At 36.7% G+C, this 25,988-nt stretch overlaps 2 protein-coding genes across 3 annotated transcripts; both read right to left on the bottom strand.

Annotated features, from left to right (window-relative positions):
* Positions 1-1,833: 1,833 nt before the first annotated feature.
* LOC127443826 (NADH dehydrogenase [ubiquinone] 1 beta subcomplex subunit 7-like) lies at positions 1,834-10,441 on the bottom strand. The gene is made up of 3 exons (XM_051702773.1): positions 10,205-10,441; positions 2,139-2,307; positions 1,834-2,009 (listed from the first exon to the last, which is right to left on the bottom strand). The coding sequence occupies exons 1-3, from the start codon at positions 10,314-10,316 to the stop codon at positions 1,928-1,930; spliced, it is 363 nt and encodes a 120-aa protein (XP_051558733.1). The 5' UTR covers positions 10,317-10,441; the 3' UTR covers positions 1,834-1,927.
* A 1,326-nt stretch (positions 10,442-11,767) lies between these two features.
* Positions 11,768-25,988, bottom strand: LOC127444267 (transitional endoplasmic reticulum ATPase-like). 2 transcript variants are annotated; one of them, XM_051703546.1, is made up of 20 exons: positions 22,666-25,988; positions 21,317-21,428; positions 20,128-20,300; positions 19,081-19,223; positions 18,324-18,454; positions 18,077-18,208; positions 17,851-17,953; positions 17,401-17,534; positions 17,184-17,319; positions 16,342-16,454; positions 16,104-16,268; positions 15,199-15,321; positions 14,968-15,115; positions 14,807-14,871; positions 13,818-13,996; positions 13,605-13,734; positions 12,604-12,762; positions 12,259-12,410; positions 12,051-12,152; positions 11,773-11,917 (listed from the first exon to the last, which is right to left on the bottom strand). In XM_051703546.1, the coding sequence occupies exons 1-19, from the start codon at positions 22,686-22,688 to the stop codon at positions 12,056-12,058; spliced, it is 2,418 nt and encodes an 805-aa protein (XP_051559506.1). In that variant the 5' UTR covers positions 22,689-25,988; the 3' UTR covers positions 11,773-11,917; positions 12,051-12,055. The 2 variants fall into 2 exon arrangements, with proteins under 2 accessions (XP_051559504.1, XP_051559506.1); XM_051703544.1 differs by having other exon boundaries at positions 11,768-12,152.

The following is a 25,988-nucleotide window of genomic DNA, read 5'->3' as shown; positions in this document are numbered from 1 at the left end:
TTGCTCATTGGGAAACTGTTCAGTAACCAATCAAAAGCTCAGTTAACAAGAGGACCTGCAGTAACAGGTCAAAGACCACTGATAGTATTCAGTACTAATACATACTGTATGTGATTATTACTGTACATGTGAAGATAAAGATCACTTGGCACAAACTGCAGATGTGAAAACTCTTGCTGATATTTTGTTGACCTAACAGAAATAATTTATATAAAACAAGAAAAATAAATCAGTGTCTTGTGCTTTGTCCAAATATTATTTACAGAGGATAGTTTACATTCAGAATATTGGTGTTTCTTCAGCTTCTGGCACTTTTTGCACTAGATTTCTAGAAATTAAAGTCTCGTTAAAACATTTTTCACAATCTCACTATTTTTTTGTATTTGTCTACTAATAATGTTGAATAGTGTACAGTATGTACATGCATCACAGGAGATTTGTATTTTTTTCTTTCTTCTAAAGATCATGAATATTACCACCAGTGTCATATTCACCACATCTTTGATGGAAATGACGCTGATAGAAAAAGACAGTTTTGAAATAAAATGGGAAATTCCTTGGACCATTTTCAAATAGAATATTTTATGCATTCTATGCATGCAATTAAATATTTTCCACCAAAATAAAAAAAAAAATATATATATATATATATATATATTAGTACTGTGCAAAAGTTTTATGCACTGGTGAAAAATGTTGCATAGTGAGGATGTCTTCAAAAATAATGACATAAATAGTTTTCATTTATCACTTAATGTCATGCTAAGTCCAGTAAACATAAAAAAGCTAAATCAATATTTGGTGTGACCACCTTTGCCTTTAAAACAGCATCAATTCTCCTAGATACACTTGGACACAGTTTGTCTTGGTTGTTGGCAGATAGGATGTTCAAGCTTCTTGGAGAATTCACCACAGTTCTTCTATCTATTTAGTCTGTCTCAATTGCTTCTGTCTCTTCATGTAATCTCAGACTGACTCGATGTTCAGTGGGGGCCATGACATCTGTTGCAGGGCTCCCTGTTCTTCTGTTCTAATCTTTTCTATTTGCCAAAGTAATGTTTGAGAGTCTAAAATTTATAATTTCTATTGACACACTAAAGCTGAAGATATAAATAACCATCTTCAGACAAATGTTTTTGTGAAACATCTTATGTGCCTAAGACTTTTGCACAATACTGTATATTTACAAAACACTTTGCATAATTGGGCAAAATTAGTGCCAATTTTTGTGGGGGAAAATTATGAAGAAAAAAAAAACATCCCTTGATTTTCTTTTTCTTCAAACATCACTTGTCTCACATTTCATCTCAAGCACGCTCTTCATTGACACTTTTGTCCACTTGGTTAACAAATACCCTAACTTGAAGAAAAAAATATAAAAAATACAAAATTGGTGTGGAAAAAGTTCGCCAAAGCTGTGGGATTGTAGTAATTTTTTTAATTTATAGAAAGAATTTTCACACAAAATATTTAAAAGTTTGTTTCACTCTTTTTCTCGATCATCGTTGTAAGCGTAATAATTTGTATTTTTAAATGGATTTTCATAGTTTAATAATGAAAGTCTAACCGTACATAAAATGCATTAAAAAAGTTCCCATTCAGTTTTAATGAGACCTTCATATAATAAAAACATTTATCGGTTCATTTGAATAAAAATCAACCCCGAAAAACCCTGAAGTTGAAGAAACACCCATATATGACATTTTTATATTAATTCTCATATTCTGCTAAATGAGACATTGATTTAACAGAATTCGATCTGTGGGATACTAGATGATTGCCTTGTATTTGCACATATTTATCCATGTGTTCATTTAAGAAACTCAGATGAGATTAGATGAGACGCTCTTTATTGTTTAGAGAGCTATTTATATACACTGCAAAAACAGAAGGAAGTGACTGAGAAACGAAGAGGAAAGTGGGGTCTTTATGCTGCCTGTGTCTCAATCCTCTTCTTCCTCAGGTTGAGTCTCCTCTCTCTCTCATACTCTTTCATCCTCATCACATAACTGCAGAGAAACAATCACATATTAACAATCAAATATATCATGTTCAGAGTCACAACCAGCAGCACTGTCTGTACCTACCAGCACAGCTGAAATGATTTGTTTAAACTGATACAGAAGATAATTTCTTACTCCTGATGCTGACAGTAGTCCCAGTCATGTCTCTCGTGTTTGCAGGCTAGGAAATTGGGGAAATTGTCCCTCTTGCACTTCATCAGTTTGAGCAGGTGATGTGCGCAGTAATCTCGCTGCTCCACCGGCAACATCGCCATATTCATCTGCTCCTGCGTGGCCACCATTACTAATAACAAAGCAGTTGAACATCGTTGTAAGACAAAATAAAAGTCTGGTTGTAATAGGTCTTGCACACAACACAACCTATTAGAGGTCGGCTCATAGTGGATTTTGCCAATATGATTAATTGGCCAATAGTTTTTTTTTATCGATTTATAGAATGATGAAAGATATCTTATTGTTTCTTTACTATGACGAGCCCAGACATTGAGGCTGCAAGAGTCCCGAATGAATAAAATCCCAAAAGCAGTTTATTGTGCAATCAAAATTCCAATAATAACCAGAAAAATTAAGATTTGGTGCATAGTGTGGGATTAAAAAAAAACAAAAAAAACAATGACAGAGACTCCGTTATAATGCTCTATATGTAAGTACAGAGGTCAAACGATCGTGGATTTTGCCGCTTCCGATAACACGTTATATGGAAAAGACCAATAACTGATTAATCGGCCGATTAGGCTTATCATGATTATTAAATTTGCCTGACGATTAATTCTCAAACAAATAATTGCGATAATGACGATTAATTGTCTCATTAAGGGCTTTCACGATTACTTGTCATATTTCTTAAGGTGTGTTTTTTCCTGCATGTGTGCTTCATACACCTTAAGAAGTCATTTTTACATATTTAAATTCAAATATATAAATCAAATAATAAAATAGGCATATGTGATTTCCTTTTAAGGCTTTAAAAACTTATGACATAAAAATAATGTTTTAAATATACAAATATTTCTAAATACTTAAAATATGTCTCTAGTTGGTCAATTTTACATTTAAACTTGTTTGTTTTTATAAAAAATAAAATATAATTTATACATATATATATATACACACACACATTATATTTATAGTATATTTCTATGATATTATGCAATAGTAAAACATTTCTTTCCTAATTTCTTCACTATCAGTTTATACTTGTTCGTTTATATTTTCATGGCCATTTTGGCACAAGCCTCTGTTGACAGCGCGCGCATGACATCTGTGGTGCGGCGGCTAAGTGGCGCTCGGATTCAGAATTGACAATCTGAGATTAATGCAGTATATCCACTTAAAATTCCCTCATTTGGGCATTAAAATATGATTGGAATTTGATTGCCCAATAATCACAGTTGTCTCAAATAATTGCATTTAGATTAAATAACTGCGATCAGATGGTTATTTAATAATCGCGACAGACCTACAGCCGATAGTTTTTAAAATCCGTTTATAGAATGTTACAAAGTTTCCTTACTCTGAAGGGCACAGACATAAAGGCTACAGGAGTCCAAAATTAATACAATTCCATATGCAGTTTATTGTGCAACCAAAATCCCAATAATAACTAGAAAATAATTCAGATTTGATGCATGACATGGAACTTTTAATTGTAAAGAAGCTCGAAACACACCAGGGACTCTTATTTTGAAATGATGACGACTGGGCTTCATTACAATGCTCGATTTTTAAATATTTACCAAATATATAGCCATTTTTTAGCCGATATATTTACCAGATGAAGGGTTTTGTATGTAAATTTTAACCAGATGAGGTTTAATGAGGAATAAGTTTTATTAATATTCACAAGATATGAAATATGAGACACGATGTATGTGCTGATGTGGCACGTTTCCATTTATTCACATTTTTCTATGCATGCCCTCGCTTCAATTTTAAACACTTAACTATCTAATTAGAATGACAAAATATGCATTGAAGTGATGATAAAAATATAGATGAATATTGTCAGTGATAAAGATTTAGATACAGCAAATGCCCACGTGGTTGTTTTAATTTCACTTTTATAGGCTGCTGTTATATTGTAGGACTGAGCCGGCCACAGAGGAATGATAAAAAAATAAAACTAACGGCATAGATTTTTGTGATAGTTAATAACCGATTAATCGGTAAAACCGATATACTGGTCTATCTCTATGGAAGTTAGATACAATAATTAAGCTTTTTATAGCTATATATTCACCAGATGATTTTTTTTTTGTGTGTGCTTATATATATTTTTTTCACCTTCTTTTTCCACCATATGAGGTTTATTGATGAGGAACTTTTTTTTTTTCATAATTTTCCCCCACAAAAATTGGCATAGATTTTTGCCGATAAACGATTGCTCCAAAAAAGCAATAATTATCATATTAAATGTGATAGACAGATGTTATGTTAGATGTATGTTGAGCAGGATATATCATATTAAATGTGATAGACAGATGTTATGTTAGATGAATGTTGAGCGGGATATATCATATTAAATGTGATAGACAGATGTTATGTTAGATGAATGTTGAGTGGGGATATATCATATTAAAAGTGATGGACAGATGTTATGTTAGATAAATGTTGAGCGGGATATATCATTAAATGTGACAGACAGATGTTATGTTAGATGTATGTTGAGTGGGGATATATCATATTAAAAGTGATGGACAGATGTTATGTTAGATGAATGTTGAGTGGGGATATATCATATTAAAAGTGATGGACAGATGTTATGTTAGATGAATGTTGAGCGGGATATATCATTAAATGTGATAGACAGATGTTATGTTAGATGAATGTTGAGTGGGGATATATCATATTAAAAGTGATGGACAGATGTTATGTTAGATAAATGTTGAGCAGGATATATCATATTAAATGTGATAGACAGATGTTATGTTAGATGAATGTTGAGCGGGGATATATCATATTAAAAGTGATGGACAGATGTTATGTTAGATAAATGTTGAGCGGGATATATCATATTAAATGTGATAGACAGATGTTATGTTAGATGAATGTTGAGTGGGGATATATCATATTAAAAGTGATGGACAGATGTTATGTTAGATGAATGTTGAGCGGGATATATCATTAATGTGATAGACAGATGTTATGTTAGATGAATGTTGAGTGGGGATATATCATATTAAAAGTGATGGACAGATGTTATGTTAGATAAATGTTGAGCAGGATATATCATATTAAATGTGATAGACAGATGTTATGTTAGATGAATGTTGAGTGGGGATATATCATATTAAAAGTGATGGACAGATGTTATGTTAGATGAATGTTGAGCGGGATATATCATTAAATGTGATAGACAGATGTTATGTTAGATGTATGTTGAGCAGGATATATCATATTAAATGTGATAGACAGATGTTATGTTAGATGTATGTTGAGCGGGATATATCATATTAAATGTGATAGACAGATGTTATGTTAGATGTATGTTGAGCGGGATATATCATATTAAATGTGATAGACATGTTATGTTAGATGAATGTTGAGCGGGACATATTAAATGTGATAGACAGATGTTATGTTAGATGAATGTTGAGCGGGATATATCATTAAATGTGATAGACAGATGTTATGTTAGATGTATGTTGAGCAGGATATATCATATTAAATGTGATAGACAGATGTTATGTTAGATGAATGTTGAGTGGGATATATCATATTAAATGTGATGGACAGATGTTATGTTAGATGAATGTTGAGCGGAATACATCATATTAAATGTGATGGACAGATGTTATGTTAGATGAATGTTGAGCGGGATATATCATATTAAATGTGATGACAGATGTTATGTTAGATGAATGTTGAGCGGGATATATCATATTAAATGTGATAGACAGATGTTATGTTAGATAAATGTTGAGCGGGGATATATCATATTAAATGTGATAGACAGATGTTATGTTAGATGAATGTTGAGCGGGATATATCATATTAAATGTGATAGACAGATGTTATGTTAGATGAATGTTGAGCAGGATATATCATATTAAATGTGATAGACAGATGTTATGTTAGATGAATGTTGAGTGGGGATATATCATATTAAAAGTGATGGACAGATGTTATGTTAGATGAATGTTGAGCGGGATATATCATTAAATGTGATAGACAGATGTTATGTTAGATGTATGTTGAGCAGGATATATCATATTAAATGTGATAGACAGATGTTATGTTAGATGTATGTTGAGCGGGATATATCATATTAAATGTGATAGACAGATGTTATGTTAGATGTATGTTGAGCGGGATATATCATATTAAATGTGATAGACATGTTATGTTAGATGAATGTTGAGCGGGACATATTAAATGTGATAGACAGATGTTATGTTAGATGAATGTTGAGCGGGATATATCATTAAATGTGATAGACAGATGTTATGTTAGATGTATGTTGAGCAGGATATATCATATTAAATGTGATAGACAGATGTTATGTTAGATGAATGTTGAGTGGGATATATCATATTAAATGTGATGGACAGATGTTATGTTAGATGAATGTTGAGCGGAATACATCATATTAAATGTGATGGACAGATGTTATGTTAGATGAATGTTGAGCGGGATATATCATATTAAATGTGATGACAGATGTTATGTTAGATGAATGTTGAGAGGGATATATCATATTAAATGTGATAGACAGATGTTATGTTAGATAAATGTTGAGCGGGGATATATCATATTAAATGTGATAGACAGATGTTATGTTAGATGAATGTTGAGCGGGATATATCATATTAAATGTGATAGACAGATGTTATGTTAGATGAATGTTGAGCGGGGATATATCATATTAAATGTGATAGACAGATGTTATGTTAGATGAATGTTGAGCGGGATATATCATATTAAATGTGATAGACAGATGTTATGTTAGATAAATGTTGAGCGGGGATATATCATATTAAATGTGATAGACAGATGTTATGTTAGATAAATGTTGAGTGGGGATATATCATATTAAATGTGATAGACAGATGTTATGTTAGATGAATGTTGAGCGGGATATATCATTAAATGTGATAGACAGATGTTATGTTAGATGAATGTTGAGCAGGATATATCATTAAATGTGATAGACAGATGTTATGTTAGATAAATGTTGAGCGGGATATATCATATTAAATGTGATAGACAGATGTTATGTTAGATGAATGTTGAGTGGGATATATCATATTAAATGTGATGGACAGATGTTATGTTAGATAAATGTTGAGCAGGATATATCATATTAAATGTGATAGACAGATGTTATGTTAGATGAATGTTGAGTGGGGATATATCATATTAAAAGTGATGGACAGATGTTATGTTAGATGAATGTTGAGCGGGATATATCATTAAATGTGATAGACAGATGTTATGTTAGATGTATGTTGAGCAGGATATATCATATTAAATGTGATAGACAGATGTTATGTTAGATGTATGTTGAGCGGGATATATCATATTAAATGTGATAGATATGTTATGTTAGATGAATGTTGAGCGGGATATATCATTAAATGTGATAGACAGATGTTATGTTAGATGAATGTTGAGCGGGATATATCATATTAAATGTGATAGACAGATGTTATGTTAGATGAATGTTGAGTGGGATATATCATATTAAATGTGATAGACATGTTATGTTAGATGAATGTTGAGCGGGACATATTAAATGTGATAGACAGATGTTATGTTAGATGAATGTTGAGCGGGATATATCATTAAATGTGATAGACAGATGTTATGTTAGATGTATGTTGAGCAGGATATATCATATTAAATGTGATAGACAGATGTTATGTTAGATGAATGTTGAGTGGGATATATCATATTAAATGTGATGGACAGATGTTATGTTAGATGAATGTTGAGCGGAATACATCATATTAAATGTGATGGACAGATGTTATGTTAGATGAATGTTGAGCGGGATATATCATATTAAATGTGATGACAGATGTTATGTTAGATGAATGTTGAGCGGGATATATCATATTAAATGTGATAGACAGATGTTATGTTAGATAAATGTTGAGCGGGGATATATCATATTAAATGTGATAGACAGATGTTATGTTAGATGAATGTTGAGCGGGATATATCATATTAAATGTGATAGACAGATGTTATGTTAGATGAATGTTGAGCGGGGATATATCATATTAAATGTGATAGACAGATGTTATGTTAGATGAATGTTGAGCGGGATATATCATATTAAATGTGATAGACAGATGTTATGTTAGATAAATGTTGAGCGGGGATATATCATATTAAATGTGATAGACAGATGTTATGTTAGATAAATGTTGAGTGGGGATATATCATATTAAATGTGATAGACAGATGTTATGTTAGATGAATGTTGAGCGGGATATATCATTAAATGTGATAGACAGATGTTATGTTAGATGAATGTTGAGCAGGATATATCATTAAATGTGATAGACAGATGTTATGTTAGATAAATGTTGAGCGGGATATATCATATTAAATGTGATAGACAGATGTTATGTTAGATGAATGTTGAGTGGGATATATCATATTAAATGTGATAGACATGTTATGTTAGATGAATGTTGAGCGGGACATATTAAATGTGATAGACAGATGTTATGTTAGATGAATGTTGAGCGGGATATATCATTAAATGTGATAGACAGATGTTATGTTAGATGTATGTTGAGCAGGATATATCATATTAAATGTGATAGACAGATGTTATGTTAGATGAATGTTGAGTGGGATATATCATATTAAATGTGATGGACAGATGTTATGTTAGATGAATGTTGAGCGGAATACATCATATTAAATGTGATGGACAGATGTTATGTTAGATGAATGTTGAGCGGGATATATCATATTAAATGTGATGACAGATGTTATGTTAGATGAATGTTGAGCGGGATATATCATATTAAATGTGATAGACAGATGTTATGTTAGATAAATGTTGAGCGGGGATATATCATATTAAATGTGATAGACAGATGTTATGTTAGATGAATGTTGAGCGGGATATATCATATTAAATGTGATAGACAGATGTTATGTTAGATGAATGTTGAGCGGGATATATCATATTAAATGTGATAGACAGATGTTATGTTAGATGAATGTTGAGCGGGATATATCATATTAAATGTGATAGACAGATGTTATGTTAGATAAATGTTGAGCAGGATATATTAAATGTGATAGACAGATGTTATGTTAGATGAATGTTGAGCGGGGATATATCATATTAAATGTGATAGACAGATGTTATGTTAGATAAATGTTGAGCGGGGATATATCATATTAAATGTGATAGACAGATGTTATGTTAGATAAATGTTGAGTGGGGATATATCATATTAAATGTGATAGACAGATGTTATGTTAGATGAATGTTGAGTGGGATATATCATTAAATGTGATAGACAGATGTTATGTTAGATGAATGTTGAGCAGGATATATCATTAAATGTGATAGACAGATGTTATGTTAGATAAATGTTGAGCGGGATACATCATATTAAATGTGATAGACAGATGTTATGTTAGATGAATGTTGAGCGGGATATATCATTAAATGTGATAGACAGATGTTATGTTAGATAAATGTTGAGCAGGATATATCATATTAAATGTGATAGACAGATGTTATGTTAGATGAATGTTGAGCGGGATATATCATTAAATGTGATAGACAGATGTTATGTTAGATAAATGTTGAGCAGGATATATCATTAAATGTGATAGACAGATGTTATGTTAGATAAATGTTGAGCGGGATACATCATATTAAATGTGATAGATGTTATGTTAGATGAATGTTGAGCGGGGATATATCATATTAAATGTGATAGACAGATGTTATGTTAGATGAATGTTGAGCGGGATATATCATATTAAATGTGATAGACAGATGTTATGTTAGATGAATGTTGAGCGGGGATATATCATATTAAATGTGATAGACAGATGTTATGTTAGATGAATGTTGAGCGGGGATATATCATATTAAATGTGATAGACAGATGTTATGTTAGATAAATGTTGAGCGGGGATTTATCATATTAAATGTGATAGACAGATGTTATGTTAGATGAATGTTGAGCGGGATATATCACCTCTCTCATGTCGCTCCGTGAAGCCCAGTTTTGGGTCATAATCAGACGTTTTCTTCGGGTCTGGTGTCGTGTCCGGCTCCGTGATATAACTCCGTGCAAGATGAGCACCCATTGTGTACACGGAAAATCAATGCCGACTACTGTACCACTACAAAGAAGAAATCCGGTTAATAGCCAGAAAACGAATTTCTGCACTCCGCCATTGGGTCACCTCCAGACAGCTCCTTCTGTTTCCGGTATTTCCCGGAAGTAAACATGTTTGTTCAGCACTACTGATTTCGTTCCGCCTCGAAATCTTTCTAAAAGCGCTTCAAGAGAAAAACGTAGGAATCAACTAAATCAATAGTCAATTGTAAGACATAGACATACATTATACTTTTCTTTTGCAACACACGGTATAAAATGAGTCAGACCTTTATCAAATACATATCAACATCCAATCACTTCATTTTCATCCTTACAGAAATTAAATGAAGTAAAAGCGCAATTATACGCATTATTATATTTATAAACTGAACATTATATTTAAAAACAATAATATCGAAATATGTGCGTTCAGGTTCTCTAGCAAACTTTCCCTCACTGATGTTATTCAAATCCGCGAATTAATTTCTCAGGACAAGAATCAATCAATCTGTCTGTCTGTCTGTCTATCATCTGTCTATCTGTGTGTCTATTTATCTGTCTGTCTATCTATCGTCTGTCTATCTATCTGTCTGTCTATCATCTGTCTGTGTGTCATCTGTCTATCTGTCTATCTTTATTTTCTATCTGTCTATATCGATATGTCTGTATGTCTACCTGTTTGTCTGTCTATCGTCTGTCTATCTGTCTATCGATCTTTATTTTCTGTCTATCTCGCCACAGACATTCAAAAAGTAACGCTCAACCGACATGCTCGTTAATTTATTTAATGAGTAACTGCTTATATGTGACTTTTTTTTAGAGAGATTCATGAACTCGAAATACCCAATTTTTACAGAACATGAAATCCTGGTGGAAAAACCAGCTTAAGCTGGTAGCCATTGGAACATGGTAGCTGGTTTAAGCTGGTCACAAGCTGGTCCAAGCTGGTTTTTGGAAGATGGTAGCTGGTCGACCAGCTTAAACCAGCTACCATGTTCCAATGGCTACCAGCTTAAGCTGGTTTTTCTTATCTGCACAATTTTGCCAGTGCATATGCATTTTAGTCTGCCGATAAACTAAAATTATTCTCAGTTTCATTTTATAATATGCCCGAGGATAACTTTAGTTTATCGGTAGACTAAAATGGAGATGCGCCGGCAAAATTGTGCAGTTTTATGCTAAAATGTTAGCAAGCTATTGTTAACTTAGCCAAGTTAAAGTTTTAATGTAATGTTCAAACCTAAAGTAGTGAATGTGCCTTGGTATAAACTTAAGTTAACAGAGTTCCTACACATTTTGACCAGTGATTCTCCATGACTGAAAAATAAAATAAAAACATCATAGAGGTTATTGCATTATATTTTATTTTAACGTCAGATAAGAATCTCTGGAATAATTAGATGTAAACACTTACAATAAGGAAAGAAAACAAGCTCAATTAAATGTTATACATTTTCTTTATTAATGTACGACACACATTCACATCATCACATATATTTAACAACATCATCTTAGTGTGAACAATAGGCATTAAATTGAATGTTTCTGTCAAAATGAGTAAGAGCAAAGCGTGTGAGAGCGAACAACCTGTCAGAACAGAAATGAACATACATTATTTGATCTTTACTGTAAATAATCGTAATATGCACATTCCTATTGCAGGTCAATTTAATCTTTTCTCTCGCTATCTCACACCACAGGTGTTGACCCGGTAGCTGACCTTGATTACTGATAAAGGTCATCATCTCCATCATTTCTGAACTGACCTCCAGAGCCTTGGCCTGACCCCTGACCTCCACCTGACTGAGCTCCAGTGGGAAACCTGTGGATTCAAAGATAAACGCAGGAAAATATAAACTTTACCTCATAGAACGAAGTACACTATAAGGTAAATTAGGATGGATCTGTGTGTTTAGGTGTTTCAGTACCTAAAGTTGCCAAATCCACGGCTCTGTTGTAGAGTCTGAGCAAACATCTCATACTTCCGTATGTCGTTATCACTAACAGACCGACGAGCAAATCTCATGGCTTCCTCAAAATGATCCTTCCTGATCTCAGGCACTGGGTCGTAATCATCATCCTTACAGGGGGAGAGAAAGAGATGTACAAGTATGGTGTCATGTACATGTGATGCTCAGGTAAGATCTATTATAAATGTGAGGAAAAGCTTGGTGTGGTCTGCATTACTGAAACTGAAATATGGAACTTTACCACTCTCTCTCGCTGGACACCACAGAGCAGTGGGTTTCTCAAGCGCACAAACGTGTACTGACCATAGCAGTCTCCTTCTTGGCTTGCCGTTGTCTCTCAGCACGGATCTCTGCCTCTATGGCTTCTCTGATAGCAAGCTTACAGGCTCTCTGGCAGATCTCAGTCAGGTCTGCTCCTGAGAAACCCTCTGTTATCCGGGACAAATATGCTAGGTCTACGTCCTGAAAACCACACGCACACACAAATACAAACCGTTATTATGCATGCGTTTGCCTATATGTACCAGGCAGTCTGCATGTTCCTAACTACAAACTAAGCAAAACTCTTTTGCATCACTGCAGCGGTCGTTTGGCACATTTTGTTGGCCACGATTCACTAATGGAGCACAACAGTACCCGCCCACTTATTCAGCCGCCTGGGTTCCAGAAGTCTTTTTCCCATTAAATTTTTAAACAATGAAGTTGAAATAATGCACTCGGATGGCTTCACTGGAAGCATATACCACCGTTGAACAACCTCGAAGCTCAAGGTAAGTCTGTCTTTAAAGGTTTATAAGTTATTGTTGAAAATCAATTAGTCTATGGGAAAAAATAAATAAATAATGGGATTTTTACTTCCAGAACCAGAATGTTGCACTCTATTGGTGGACCTTTCCCTTCGGGATCATTGGTAGTGTAGTTCTTCACCAGAAATTCTGCTAGTTAACATATCTTTTGTAATAACATGGATCGATGGCTTCAACAGAAGCATATACCATCAATAAACAACCTCTGAGCACACAGTAGGTCTATCTTTTAAGGTTTATTAGTTATCGCTTATAATCAATTCGCCCATGGAGAAAATGAATGGGATTTTTACTTCCGGAACCAGACTGTTGCGCTCCATAGAAAGATATGTTGTCTATGTATTGTCTTTGTATTATTTTATGGTACCCAGTCTTTTTTCTGATTGCATCCTATTCAGACTGCTACCTCACAACTCAGCCATGGTGCTATAAATTCAGCTATGTTAAATAGTAGTGGAGAAAATACAGTGTTAGTAAATCCACATGTGTGTGAATGACCTTAGCGATAGGAGACTTGCGGAGGTTGGCCCTTAGGATGGCAGAGCGGGAGAGTGTGTCAGGTAGAGGGATATAAATCAACTGATCCAAACGACCAGGCCTCAGGATTGCAGCATCAATAATATCAGGTCTGAGAGAGAGACAATTAGTACTGCACTACCCTCGTCCTCATTTTACCAAATGGCAACACACTCACACAGTTTTTTTTTTTACCTGTTGGTGGCACCAATGATAAAGACGTTCTTCTTGTTGGTCATCCCGTCCATTTCTGTTAAGATCTGGTTGATGACCCTGTCAGCTGCACCCCCTGCATCCCCAGCCCCGCCTCCTCGAGCTTTGGCAATGGAGTCCAGCTCATCAAAGAATAAAATGCATGGAGCGGCCTGCCGTGCCTGTTAACACAACAACAACAGCAACAATTTAGAAGGGGATCTGGACAACATATTCTCATACTAATTCATACAAGATGGAAAAATTGTAAGATATCTTACGATTTGGCTTGGACGAAAAGGTACAACTTTTATTCCCATAGAGACCAACCAATCAACAAACAGAATTTCAAATCGATACAATACAGGCATCACATTTTAGCTAGCCTCCATTCCAACACTTTATTTTAAGTTAGGGTTTGATTAAGGATTACATTTAGGTTAGGGTTAGCATTCAAACCCCGATGTTTCTCTTCCATGTACACAGAAGTCATTTTCCTATTAAAAATCGTGGTTATGTTTAGGGTTTGGGTTAGTTAGGGGTTAAACTTGGGTAAAATTTGTCATAACAATGTTCGTTTTGTATGAGCCAACTATATATAAATATGATTTTTTACGATTTTGCCATATAGTACTCGACTTAATAAGACTAGAAAGAATACACACTTTTGGCCTCAAAACGGTTTGTGATCAGATCACTCAAACCACATTTGGTGGTAGTCAGAAACATTTATGGTATAAATGCCAATGTGTCCTGATGCATGAATGACTGCTTGCTTTCATAACACATATTGTGCCAAAAACGAGTTCAAATCTAAAAGAAATCTGATCGTCTGATTGAGAAATTGAAAGTGGTTTTAGGAGATTCATTTGAGACGTTATTTGACATATCAATGCCAGGTGTAAACAGCAATTTGTCTTGGCTGAACACTTGTGATTGGATCACGCAAGGAGGATGTCAATACCAGGTGTAAAAGACAACTGTTTACTCACCTTATCAAACACGTCTCTGACGTTTGCCTCTGATTCACCAAACCACATTGTGAGCAGCTCTGGGCCTGCAATCCAAACAAGACATAGAACGGATTAAACGCTCACAAACGACTCCTGCACAGTCTTTCCTTTTTAACTCACTCTCTTGCATACATGCATACCTTTAATGGACACAAAGTTAGCCTGGCACTCATTGGCAATGGCTTTAGCTAGTAGAGTTTTGCCACACCCTGGTGGGCCATAGAACAGAACACCTCGAGATGGAGTCATTCCAAACTTCAGAAACTTTTCAGGATACTCCACGGGATACTGACCGGAGACAGCGGGGTGAAGGGCGAGTGAATGAATGACCATTTCATGTCTGTTTGTGTGCATATGTTTGTGAGTGTTACCTGCACCAGCTCCTGTAACTCTCTCTTCACCTCATCTAGTCCTCCGATGTCCTCCCAGTTTACCTGAGGAACCTCGGCTGTTGTCTCCCTCAGAGCAGATGGGTTACTTTGACCCAGAGACCACTGAAAGAGACAGAGACGGGTGGATACAACAGATGAAATCTCTTTAATATCTCAGCTGGTTCTCCAGCAAAGATATTAAATTGAAAAGTTTGCTTAAGGATCTTGCTTCCCTGAGAGAAATACCTCTGTAATCTCACATGTCTACTGTAGAGTTTCAGAAGAGATCTCAACAATGTCTCAAACTGTGCTTGGATTTGCCAAAATACAAACATCAGGGGTCTCAATATGAACCCAAACATTTATCATAAAATCTCCCAAGACCAAGCAATCTGAGCTGTGCTATCCACATTAATTTTATAGCTCTTACTCTTACTGTATGTCAACAATTGTCTCTATCCATCCATTCTCTATAGCCACTTATCCTATATGCAGGGTCGCAGGTAGTGCTGGAGCCTATCCCAGCTGTCTTGGGCTGAAGGCAGGGACACAAACTGGACAGATGGCCAGTCCATCACAGGGCTAACACACACAGAAAAACACATTCACACTCTCACTCACACCTATGGGCAATTTAGAGTCTCCAATTCACTTGACCTGCATGTCTTTGGACTGTGGGGAAACCAGAGCACTGGGAGAACATGCAAACTCCACACAGAAAGGCCCAGGTTGAGCCAGGACTCAAACTGGTGACCTTCTTGCTGTAAGGCGACAGTGCTTCCCACTGAGCCACTGTGCCGCCAACAATTGTCTCATTTGTGTCTATTTTTATATCTCCCAAGGAATTTGAAGAGAATCAAGATCTACATTAAGTCTCTGTAGCAATGGAAGATGTTGAAGCAGACCTTGAAGTCATCCATGGTGACAGCAAGTGAGTTGAGAATGTCTGCGTCGATGCTGTCATCCTCCAGATCAATAAGAATCATCTTTTTGCGGATGGCCTGCAGCGCTGCTTCTGAACACAGAGCAGCCAAATCTGCTCCCACATGCCCGTGTGTTTCAGCGGAGATCTACCATACACAGAGAGATTTTATAAAACATTTGACATGGATTAGACCCTATCTCCATCACTGTCTCTCTAACCTTTTCCAGGTCCACATCATCCGAGAGTTTCATGTTCTTGGTGTGAATCTGTAAAATCTCCAGCCTGCCGATTTTATCAGGGATACCAATGTCAATCTCACGATCGAACCGACCTGCAATAAGGAGCCACCACAACACTTACAACTGACCTTACTCAAAAGTATATGTTTTGAGGAGTTCATACTGACAGCAATTCAATTACTGAACGTCACCAAGTCGTTGGACTGTGGAAAGGAAATCCTGTCTTACAGGTAAAAGAGTGTTTAGATACAGACATGGCCTGCCAGTCAACTTGAGAACGAGCATGCACATTAGCTGTACAACCCGGGAAGATTTTGTTTTTTAGCTTAATCTGAGGTAATGAAGCACATTTTATGATTCCAGAGTTGTCAGATTTTATTGCTGATTTGAAATATGTTCTTTGATTGTAATCTTGACCAACCATTTTGGAGATTTCCGTCTTTCCCCATTCAAGTAGATAGGAGCTGCACTTGTATGCCGCTTGTTTACATAGAAAAATAGCTACGAGAGAGCGTTCCAAAGATTGCCGCCAGTGGACTGACTTGCTAGAAAGACTTTGGGTTAGCTAACCGTGCTGAGAATTCCAGGCTTGCAATGGTTTGTAATCGAACCATATCAAAACATGCTCAAGTGGAAATGCAACTGGAACCATTACTTACTGTGTTCAGAACCATTCCATTTTTGTTATACCGCCACCGGTCGCTGTCTTTCGTGCTGCCTCATATTACCAATTCTCATTAAAAATGAATGACTGTTGGTTACCGTGTCGCTGCAGTGTGAACGGCCCTTTTTGGTGCGTGTAAGTATTTTTATACTCATACCAAAGCGACGAAGAGCAGGATCCACACTGTTGGGTCTGTTTGTCGCCGCCATGACGACAACATGAACGCGTTGTTTCAAGCCATCCATGAGGGTGAGCAACTGAGAGACGATCCTCCGCTCAACCTCACCATGAGTCTACATGAGATAACCATCAAACTAATACCACATTCTTCTCTACAAACATCAAACTGTAGACTTTTTCTTTCTTCTCATTACCTTCTCTCGTTTTGGAGCAATTGCATCCAGCTCATCGATGAAGATGATAGCAGGGGCATTTTTTTCAGCCTCCTCGAAAGCTTTTCTCAGGTTACTCTCAGACTCTCCTGCCAGCTTACTCATGATCTCAGGGCCTGGGAATCAAATTAAAGAGCACAGAGCACAAGAATTAGATAATGAAAGAGTTATGATACAATATCCATTTGTAATCCGGTCACAAGGATGATGTGTTTGACTGTTAATGCGTGTGGAATCTGTGATATGAAAATCAGAAGTTGATAATTACCCATCTGAAGCTCTACATTTCTAACAAGCGGCATATGGCCTTCTGTAGAATGAGCTCTAATGTAGATATGTAGTATTTAAAAGCCTCTAGTACTGCAGGACAACAAACAGTTGGACGCAAAAGTTTCAGATTGTGGCTTTATAGTTGTTTGAGTTCTGACGTACCATTGATGAGAAAGAAGAAAGCTCCTGTCTCATTAGCAACAGCACGTGCCACCAGAGTCTTGCCTGTACCGGGTGGACCGTACAGCAGAATCCCCCTCGGAGGCTACAGACGGACAGTGAATTTTGTGTTAATGAATATGCATGAGTGATTTCATTATTTTTAGAATGGATAGATGGATGTATGAGGAAATGGACAGAGATACTATATGTGTATGGTGATTCTTGCCTTCACTCCGATGGCTTTGAAAAGGCCTGGGTGCCTGAGAGGCAGCTCCACCATCTCTTTAATCTGAGCCAGCTGTTTACGACAACCACCGATGTCATCATACCCAATGTCATTCAGACTCTCCTCTTCATCCTGACATCATTAAAGCATAACATGACATTGTCAACAGCTGCCGCAAATGTTGAAATGGAGAAACTTTAGAGGTATGATGAAAATGCCAGAAGCCAGCACACACAAAAACACACACCTCTCGTTTGATAGGCTCTCCCTCACAGTGGACAATGGTATCTGGGGCAACAATGCAGTGTGGTATGGGGTCTGTTTCTACTACTTTAAACTCCACTGCTCTCATACCTCCTCTCACTAGAAAAATATCATCTAGAGAGAGAGAGAGAGAGAGAGAGAGCATAATCAATTTCTGTTGCAGTTGTATACTGTATTACATTGATAGCAAGATATATTTGACAGGCGGATTAATTAGCCGATATTTGACCATTTAGACATTATCGGCATTGATTGTACTCTTTTTTTCAAATCTATTAATTTATTCAAAAATACATAAAAAATGCTACACACACAAAGCAATTACTTGAATACACCTCTACTATGATGAACATATTTTTCAATGAGGTGTTCATGTGGTGTACCACATGAACAAACAATAACAAAACAAAAGAATACTATCATTAAAGAAATGTTGGCATTACTAGTTTGCAATAATGTTTTATTGTTATTTATTAAAAAATAAGCATCTGTTTTATTAATTTCCCCAAAACCTAACTTTAAAAACCCTCAATTATTTTCTAATTCTTTCCTAAACCTAATCCTAACCTTAACCTTAACCTAACCCCCGTTTCTTCCTAAATATTAACCCTAACCCCATTATATACCAAATACCAATTCCCAAAGCCATGCTCAATACCAAAACTAACCCAACCGCAACACCCATCTTTCGCCTCTACCCAGCTCTAATCTTAAAGCACACACGAACTGATCACATGTACCTTTGTGAACAGGCCGGTAAGCCTCCAGGAAATATGGCTTTAGGAAAACCTCAAACAGGTTGCCAGTCAGCCCCTCAATTGTGTCGTCAATGGGTAAAACATGGATGCGCTTCCCGTATTTCACATCTGGACAGGCGTTGATACTATACATACACATACATACACACAGGTATTTCACAGCTTAGATTTGAGACCCCTCTTGTTTCTGTTTTTGTAGATGTGCTTTACCAATAACAGCAGCTGAGCCCTCTACTGTAGTTTTAAATGAGCCTGATCTCATTAAAAAAAAAAAAAATTTGGTGACTCATATTGCAGCAGCTTCAAGGTGAAATGTCCTCTGTGTCGCACTAAAAGTGAGTGAAATTGTTATATATTCGGTTTTTTTTTTTTTTTTTAAGGATAATCGAGTTTTAGGGGGGCCTGGGTAGATCAGCAAGTAAAGACGCTGACTATCACACCTGGAGTCGCAAATTAGAATCCAGGGCTCCAGTCAGGCTTCCTAAGCAACCAGTTGGCCCGGTTGCTAGGGTGGGTAGAGTCATGTTGGGTTAACCTCCTCGTGGTCGCTATAATGTGGTTCTCGCTCTCGGTGGGGCACGTGGTGAGTTGTGCGTGGATGCCTCAGAGAATAGAGTGAGCCTCCACATGCACTAGGTCTCCGCGGTAATGTGCTCAACAAGCCACGTGATAAGATGCACGGATTGACGGTCTCAGACGCGGAGGCAACTGAGATTCGTCCTCCGCCACCCGGATCGAGGCGAGTCACTACGCCACCATGAGGTGCATTGGGAATTGGGCATTCCAAATTGGGGAGAAAATCCCCCCCAAAAAAAAGAAAAGAAAAAAAGGATAATCGAGTTTTAAATTAACAAAACAATTCATTCTTATTGAATTTCCCCCATATGCTATAAATCTCACTACCCATGCAAAAATAATTTTGCAAAAATGTAGGTATAGTAACGTGATTCTGTGAGACCAGGTATAGTTTCAAATTCTATTTAATGACATTATGGGCTGGACAAAGAGCTGCGAAATGAGACTTTGTACCTGATGACATCACCAAGGCGGACCCGCAAGTTGTTACGGGTGACCCGGTTCATGCGCACACGCTCATTGCTACACGTGTCATCTGTGAGAACGATGCAGACTGTCTGTCTCCGCTTCCGACCGCGCAACACCACAGTATCTCCACGGAACAACTGCAGCTCCTCCATTTTAACCTTTAACACAAATAGGCACATATTTACACATAACATATATAAACTCATGTGTGTTTAAGGGCTGTCCATCTAACGCATTAATTAAGTGCGATTAACTTTATATAGTTTTATATAACGCATTAAAAAATGTATGCAATTAATCATGTCCCCAGGACTGTAATATAGAATATTCCTACCATCAGAGCAATTCAAGTTTGAAGTACCACCTGTTTTCAGCAGGGGGCAGCAAGCAAAACTCCAGCTGTTTAGGCAACATGCAAATCTCTGACAGATTGATAAATTAATTTGCTAAATGGATTGCTGTGGACTTCAGGACAATGATAGGCTTTTGTTTAACAATATGGAAATAACCAAAATATTGCCTTCTATTTGGTATTGCCATATAAATGCTTTACACAACTGCCACAATAATGTAATGCATTTAAATTATCTTAATTTTATAACATATATTTCTAATTATTTAATCATAAATTGGTGCATAGCACGGAGGTGGGGGGTGTTAGAGGTAATGTGCGAGGCCGGAAGGAGTGAGGGGTGTCGGTGAGGACAGGTAAGTATGTGAGGGTGAAGGTCCCCCGGAGGTGGGGGGGTACTAATAAAGTGTGTATTATTGTTTTTTTGAGGGGCTTTCTCAGCAAATATTTATATGTGCAATTAAATGTGATTAATTAGATTAATTCATCAGCATCTCATGTAATTAATTTGATTCAATTTTTCAATTGATAGCCCTAGTTTAAACATACGTATATTGAACATACACTTAATATAAATTAATCACTCTCATTCATTTGTTCGTTATCACATTTAGTCAACTTTCTCAGATGTTTATAGCCCTAAAGTTTACTGCTAAACTTTCAAGAAATCATATTTTCCCAGCTCAGGCCAAATATACCAGGTTAACCATCTTAGAAAATGAGAGGCCACCATAGGGGGGTATTTTTGTGTACTTTGGTGCCGCAGAAATTACATTTCACCTTTAAATCAACCATTCGTCCATCTGCTGGTCACACACACACCTGTGACAGGCACACAATACTGTTGTCCTCATTGGTAGCTTCATCCACTATGAGTCGATTCGGTCGAATCTTCTGTTTCAGAATAGCAGTGGAGAAATCCTCCAACTTTGGACTGTTCAGAACACACAGAGAGGCATAATTGTGTAGAGTCCCATTCTTGAATCCATACAACTTAAAGGTCCTGCAAGCGATTTTGTCATGGAAAGGTGTGAACAAAATATTCCTGCTCCCTGAAAGATATTACTGAAATAAGTGTTGTAAGATATCTCACCCTTCTCTGTGACAGCTCTAACTCTGTAAACAGCAAACAAAAATGTGTCCACGGGCCGCGGTCTCTGACACTTTCGGCCTGTGAATCATTTTACGCATTAGCATTACAATGTAGTTTCAGAGAATTACTGAGGCTTAATGCTATTTTTATGCCATGTTGTTCATAACAGTTGTCAGTTGAGGGCGCTATTTTGCTGCTGTTGTTTTTAACAACCGTTTCTGCATGATGTCAGCATCAATAAAGCGCATTTGGTATCTTTGGAGTGCATGGTTTTGGAAAGATGGGACTTGACTAATCCAGCGGTTCAGTCTCGTACAAGTAGAATGGCTAAAATCGCTTACAGCACCTTTAATGTCCATGGACTAGCTCAGTTGTGTGACTAGTATGTGCTGCCAGACAACTGATGCATGTATATCAGGAATATTAGAAAACACTGCATATAAATTGTAATATAGTGCACAGTATAATTACTGTATAATAAACTGCATATAATGTTACCCTTTACTGCACAGCCAGAGGTACTAGGCGAAATCCAGAAGTGTGGACATTAAGTTTTTAAAAACAATTCAATGTAAATATTCAATGACCTTGTTGTGAACTGTTCCAAAACCAGTAGAAATAAACATTTAAATGCAAAAGTGAAAGTTTTAAAGAATTAATTGTTAGTTTTTAAAAATTATTAGCTTGATGGTGTATGTTTGTGGAGTCAACCCAATTCTTACTGCACTGATCACACGAATGTGGACACAAACAGACATACAGTACATAAACACACTTTGCTGTCTGGTCTCCTGTTTCTGCATGTGACACTGGTCTGTTTTTAGAGCAAAGCTACGGTATGTCTACTGCTAAGATCAAACTACCCCAACAAACACACATACACACTTGCGTATCAGAGTATTCAGGTTATTGATTATAAATCTATGAACATTTACACACAAACACTTTAACTCAATGTAATGATCTGCCACTGAAATGTACAACTTTTTGCAAACCAAAAAAATGGATTTATATGAAGAAGCTTGCATATGCCAAGTAAACAAACACACTAAACCCAATGTCCAGCAGTTACACTCACTCTGAGGCTCCAGAAGTGGGCATGGCAGGGTAGGCTGGTAGAGGTGTTAGGCTGAGAAAAGGTGCCTGTTTGGGGGCTGAGACAATCAGAAGTCAGCCGTTTGTATCCTGGAGGTCAGAGGTTTGTAGTCCTGGTCTAGTTCGTAGTCCTTATTTTCAGTTCAGTATAGTGCGGTACAAAGTTTGACGCTCCCCCTGACTGCAGGCTCCATGCCTAGAAAATGTGTGTTTATGTGTGTGTGGCGCCCTCTGGTACCCACTAGACATCTGAAATCCATCCCCTCTAATATAAAAATAATTCTGACACAATAAACCACATAATGCACGAACACAAATTCAGCATTTCTTTTTCTTTTCTTTTTTTTTAAGAAATTCAAATCGTTTGTCTATCCTCTAATTGTATCTGATTTTTCTTTGATATATGAAAACGTTTGTCCTCTTTCCCACTCGGTCATCGACTTTGTGTCCCTTTTCCCACTCGACTCATTCCAGGCAATCCTTTCTTTCATTGAAACACACAAATATAAAAACACACAATATAAAAACTAGAAAACTTACATCACGCATACAGTTATCTGGAATGTCATTTTTAATGCATGTAATCAAAGCATTTTTTTATTTTTATAAAAACAACAGAGATAAACGTGACATACAGAGACAATTTCACTCAAATTTAATTGAGTGCAACAGTGCCCGTCCACTTTTCCAGGCATCTTGGTTCCAGAAGTATATTTCCCATTCATAGGGATTTCATAAAATCCTTCATAAAAGAGTTGTAAGTTATGAACCAAACCAACCAGCTCCGAAGTGAATCACAACATTACAAACTTGGAATTGCAACAAAAACGTATTTGAAAATCAGACAAAAAGACAAAGACACAAGACTGTGTACTTACCGTCTTTCATGAGGGAATCAAATTCAATCCCATTAAACACTGCGAATGACGATATCAAATCAAAAACGATGGAAATACATCAAACCATTGATTTTAGGTTTAGGCTGCATTAACAACCTCGGAGCTCACGTTAGGTCTATCTTTAAAAGGTTTGTAAGTTATTTTGAGAAAACGGATGGGATTTTTACTTTCCGAACCAGACTGTTCCGCATTTTGAGAGTTCCTCAAAATGAAACTAACGTTAAATGTAAGTGCTGGAAAGGACACAATGAAGAAACAGTTGACAATTCAAAGACTAGTGCAATATTCATGATATGACAATTGTAGGGCAATGCATTTTTCTTCTAAAAACTCCCAGCATTTACATCCAACAAGGTAGATTCTGGTCTAATGTTCACAAATGTTGTAACTTATCTTGACTGATGTAGATATTTTCAAACATTGCATTAACAATTGGATTCTAGATTGAATGTTTTGGTATCTATGCCGACTCCCCATCATATCTCTGCAATAACAATCCTTGTAGCTGGGGGGGGGGGCCTGGGTAGCTCAGTGAGTATTGACGCTGACTATCACCCCTGGAGTCACGAGTTTGAATCCAGGGCGTGCTGAGTGACTCCAGCCAGGTCTCCTAAGCAACCAAATTGGCCCGGTTGCTAGGGAGGGTAGAGTCACATGGGGTAACCTCCTCGTGGTTGCAATTAGTGGTTCTCACTCTCAATGGGGCGTGTGGTAAGTTGTGCATGGATCGTGGAGAGTATCATGAGCCTCCACATGCTGTGAGTCTCCGCGGTGTCATGCACAACGAGTCACGTGATAAGATGCACGGATTGACGGTCTCGGAAGCGGAGGCAACTGAGACTTGTCCTCCACCACCCGGATTGAGGCGAGTAACCGCGCCACCACGAGGACCTGCTAAGTAGTGGGGAATTGGGCATTCCAAATTGGGGAGAAAAGGGGATAAAAAAATTAAAATAATAATCCTTTTAGTTTCATGTCTGACATTAGTTCTCACTTTTATTAAATGTTTTTCATAAAAGTGGCACTGTGTAATTTCTGCACCACTTGCAGCACCAAATGGAAAAAGTCTGGTTTCCCTAAAAACTCCCCTTCTTCCATTGCATTTGAAACAGATCTGACCATTAGTTGAGCAAATGTTGCTATGTCTGGCTGCTAAAATAAACACTATTCCCGTGCAACGTCACAACTCAACTAACACCTTAGTGCGATACATCATTGTAAAAACCAAATAGCTACTCACGACTGTTTCCCGAAACCATAATAACTATGTCGCAAATCAGCACATCCGTTGGTCGAAACCCCATTGGTTCAACAATGTCATTAATGATGTTAAGCAGGGGGTGGAGTAATAACTTCTGCATCATAAAGAACAGCTATTGTCAGTTTAAATATACTATCACGAATGCTGACAAGCAAAAGTCTGGCATAATAGGCCTATCACTTAGCAACTAACAAAAAACTATGCTTTTAACACAGGTGGAGAGCTGTAGTTCCAATAGCTGCAGTTCCAGCTGAATGTTCGTTGGAACAACGGTTTAGGGAAACACCAAATCGTTGAACTATGTTGGTAACGATGGAACTTGTGACCATAGTTTGGCTAACGATGCTTGAAATGCAACCCAGAGCATTGCTGAAAGTTTGGCTGTGCCACTGTGTTTACACTTTTCGGGAATATAACCTATGAATGATTTACTTATAGTTAAGATGGTATAGAAGACAATAATTCAACAGCTAATACACAGCAGCTTTAACTTTCAGCCAGAGGACATTGGAAATTTCCCGTTAATAAGAGTAGCAATGATGAAACTGCAGGCATGATAAACATTGCAATGGCCACTGACTTAAGTTGTTTGTGGCGTCAGGAGAAAACAAATCAACCAAAGTACCTTTGCATATTTTAGACAGGGAATCAATATTAACAGACTACATAAAAAACAACAAACAAATAAATAAATCAGGTCTGTTAGGATTTTATGGTGTTGTCAGTCAATATAAATGGTTCTTTAATCTGAAATCAGATTGACCTATTGCACAGAGCAATTGAAACTCATCCAGGGTTTCTTCACGATGGAAATGAACTTGCCTTTTACTTACACAATAAATGCCCTCTTAAAACAGTGACAGTCCCATTAACGAGTCTGATGGATGCATCCATATGTGGAGTCCACATAGTGCTGTTTCATGATTGACAATGTAGAAGACACTGGAGTTTAAGGGCATAAGACACAACCTTTTAATGTTTTAAACATGTTAGAAATGTGTTGCCCTTTAAATAAAATCTCTTCTCTCCATGGAGTCAGTTCTTGTTATTTATTAAATGGAAACGTCCATTGTTATTTGATATATACAGGTACCTGTATATATATATACAGTGCATCCGGAAAGTATTCACAGCGCTTCACTTTTT

Source organism: Myxocyprinus asiaticus, chromosome 7, assembly GCF_019703515.2.
Source record: "Myxocyprinus asiaticus isolate MX2 ecotype Aquarium Trade chromosome 7, UBuf_Myxa_2, whole genome shotgun sequence".
Taxonomy (NCBI): domain Eukaryota; kingdom Metazoa; phylum Chordata; class Actinopteri; order Cypriniformes; family Catostomidae; genus Myxocyprinus; species Myxocyprinus asiaticus.
This window is presented reverse-complemented; position numbering and strand designations above follow the sequence as displayed.